The sequence below is a fragment of the Zerene cesonia genome, chromosome 7, assembly GCF_012273895.1.
Source record: "Zerene cesonia ecotype Mississippi chromosome 7, Zerene_cesonia_1.1, whole genome shotgun sequence".
In the NCBI taxonomy this organism is placed as follows: domain Eukaryota; kingdom Metazoa; phylum Arthropoda; class Insecta; order Lepidoptera; family Pieridae; genus Zerene; species Zerene cesonia.
Genome location: NC_052108.1, coordinates 9,479,195 through 9,480,333, shown reverse-complemented (window position 1 = coordinate 9,480,333; position 1,139 = coordinate 9,479,195). Strand labels below are relative to the sequence as shown.

At 61.7% G+C, this 1,139-nt stretch overlaps 1 protein-coding gene across 1 annotated transcript in view; it reads left to right on the top strand.

Moving 5' to 3' along the window:
- Window positions 1-309, top strand: part of LOC119840853 — a 3,005-nt gene extending 2,696 nt beyond the window's left edge. The window contains exon 5 of the mRNA XM_038367630.1: window positions 36-309. Within this exon, the coding sequence (XP_038223558.1) occupies window positions 36-275 (240 nt within the window). The 3' untranslated portion in view covers window positions 276-309. The remainder of the gene's footprint in view (window positions 1-35) is intronic.
- Window positions 310-1,139: the final 830 nt, after the last annotated feature.

Here is a 1,139-nt window from a genome sequence, read left to right as displayed (position 1 = left end):
CGGACGAGGAGCGAAAGCCGACGTTGGACGACGACATGTACTCGGAGGGGTCGGGGGCCGCCGCAGAACCGCGGCTCGCCACGGAGGAGCTGCTGGCCGAGGCCGCCATGCGCACCGCGCTCGCTGCCGAGAAACAGGCCGAGGCCGTCGCGCAGGCCGTGGAGCTGCTGCGCGACCTCGTGTCGCTGCTGCGCGAGCGCGCGCCGCCGCCCGCCGCCGCGCCGCCGCCGCACGAGCACACGCTCGCCATGCAGCACCACCACCACCGGCTCTAGCGCGGCGCGGCGGCGCGGCGCGGCGCGGCCCCGGCCGGCGGCGCCAGCCCCACGCGCGCCGCCACGTCCGCGTACACCTCGTCGGCGCGGGCGCGCGCGCGGGCGGCGCCGTGGCGCAGCGCGTCGCGCAGCAGCGCGGGCCGCGCGCGCAGCTCGGCGGCGCGCGCGCGCACGGGGCCCAGCGCGCCGCTCAGCGCCGCCGCCACCGCGCGCTTGTACTGCGCCGTCGTCAGGCCCTCGCTCTCCTCCACCACCTGTGGGGCCCGACCCAACGTCGAATCAGCGGTGTGTGGCGCACACGAATACTTATTTGTTTATTTTGAAATGCTGGAGTGCGACATGCGAGAGAGCGTATATTGTAAAGGAAGAAATGACACGAGTGTCGACCCTCACCTCCTCCGGCAACTTGTCTTCCGCGAGACAGTGTAACGTGATAAGATTGGATACACCCGGCCGTCCTTCGGGGTCGAATGTCACCTGGGACAGTGAGAAAAACGATAAATTGAGGCGTAAGATGGTACGCTATAAATAATAATCAAAGTTAATCATGAATGTCTTTTTTTTATCCTTTCCTTGAAATTGATTTAAAGTGAGCGTATAAAAAAGCTCGAGTTACGAATAGCTCCTATGGCAAAATAAATAAATAATAATAATAATAACTCGAACAACTAGGATGTGCGGCCGTTTCCGCGGAAGCCCCTGAACCGACGCGCGTCGATGACCCACCCGATGTGTCAGTCCTTTTTGAGGAGAACACCGGGGTGGTGGCCGATGCGATCGGAGTATGGGAATCTGAGGAAATAGCTTCCCAGGACATTGATAAAATCAGGAGAGAACTTGAAGAGACGATTTCTCATTACAGAG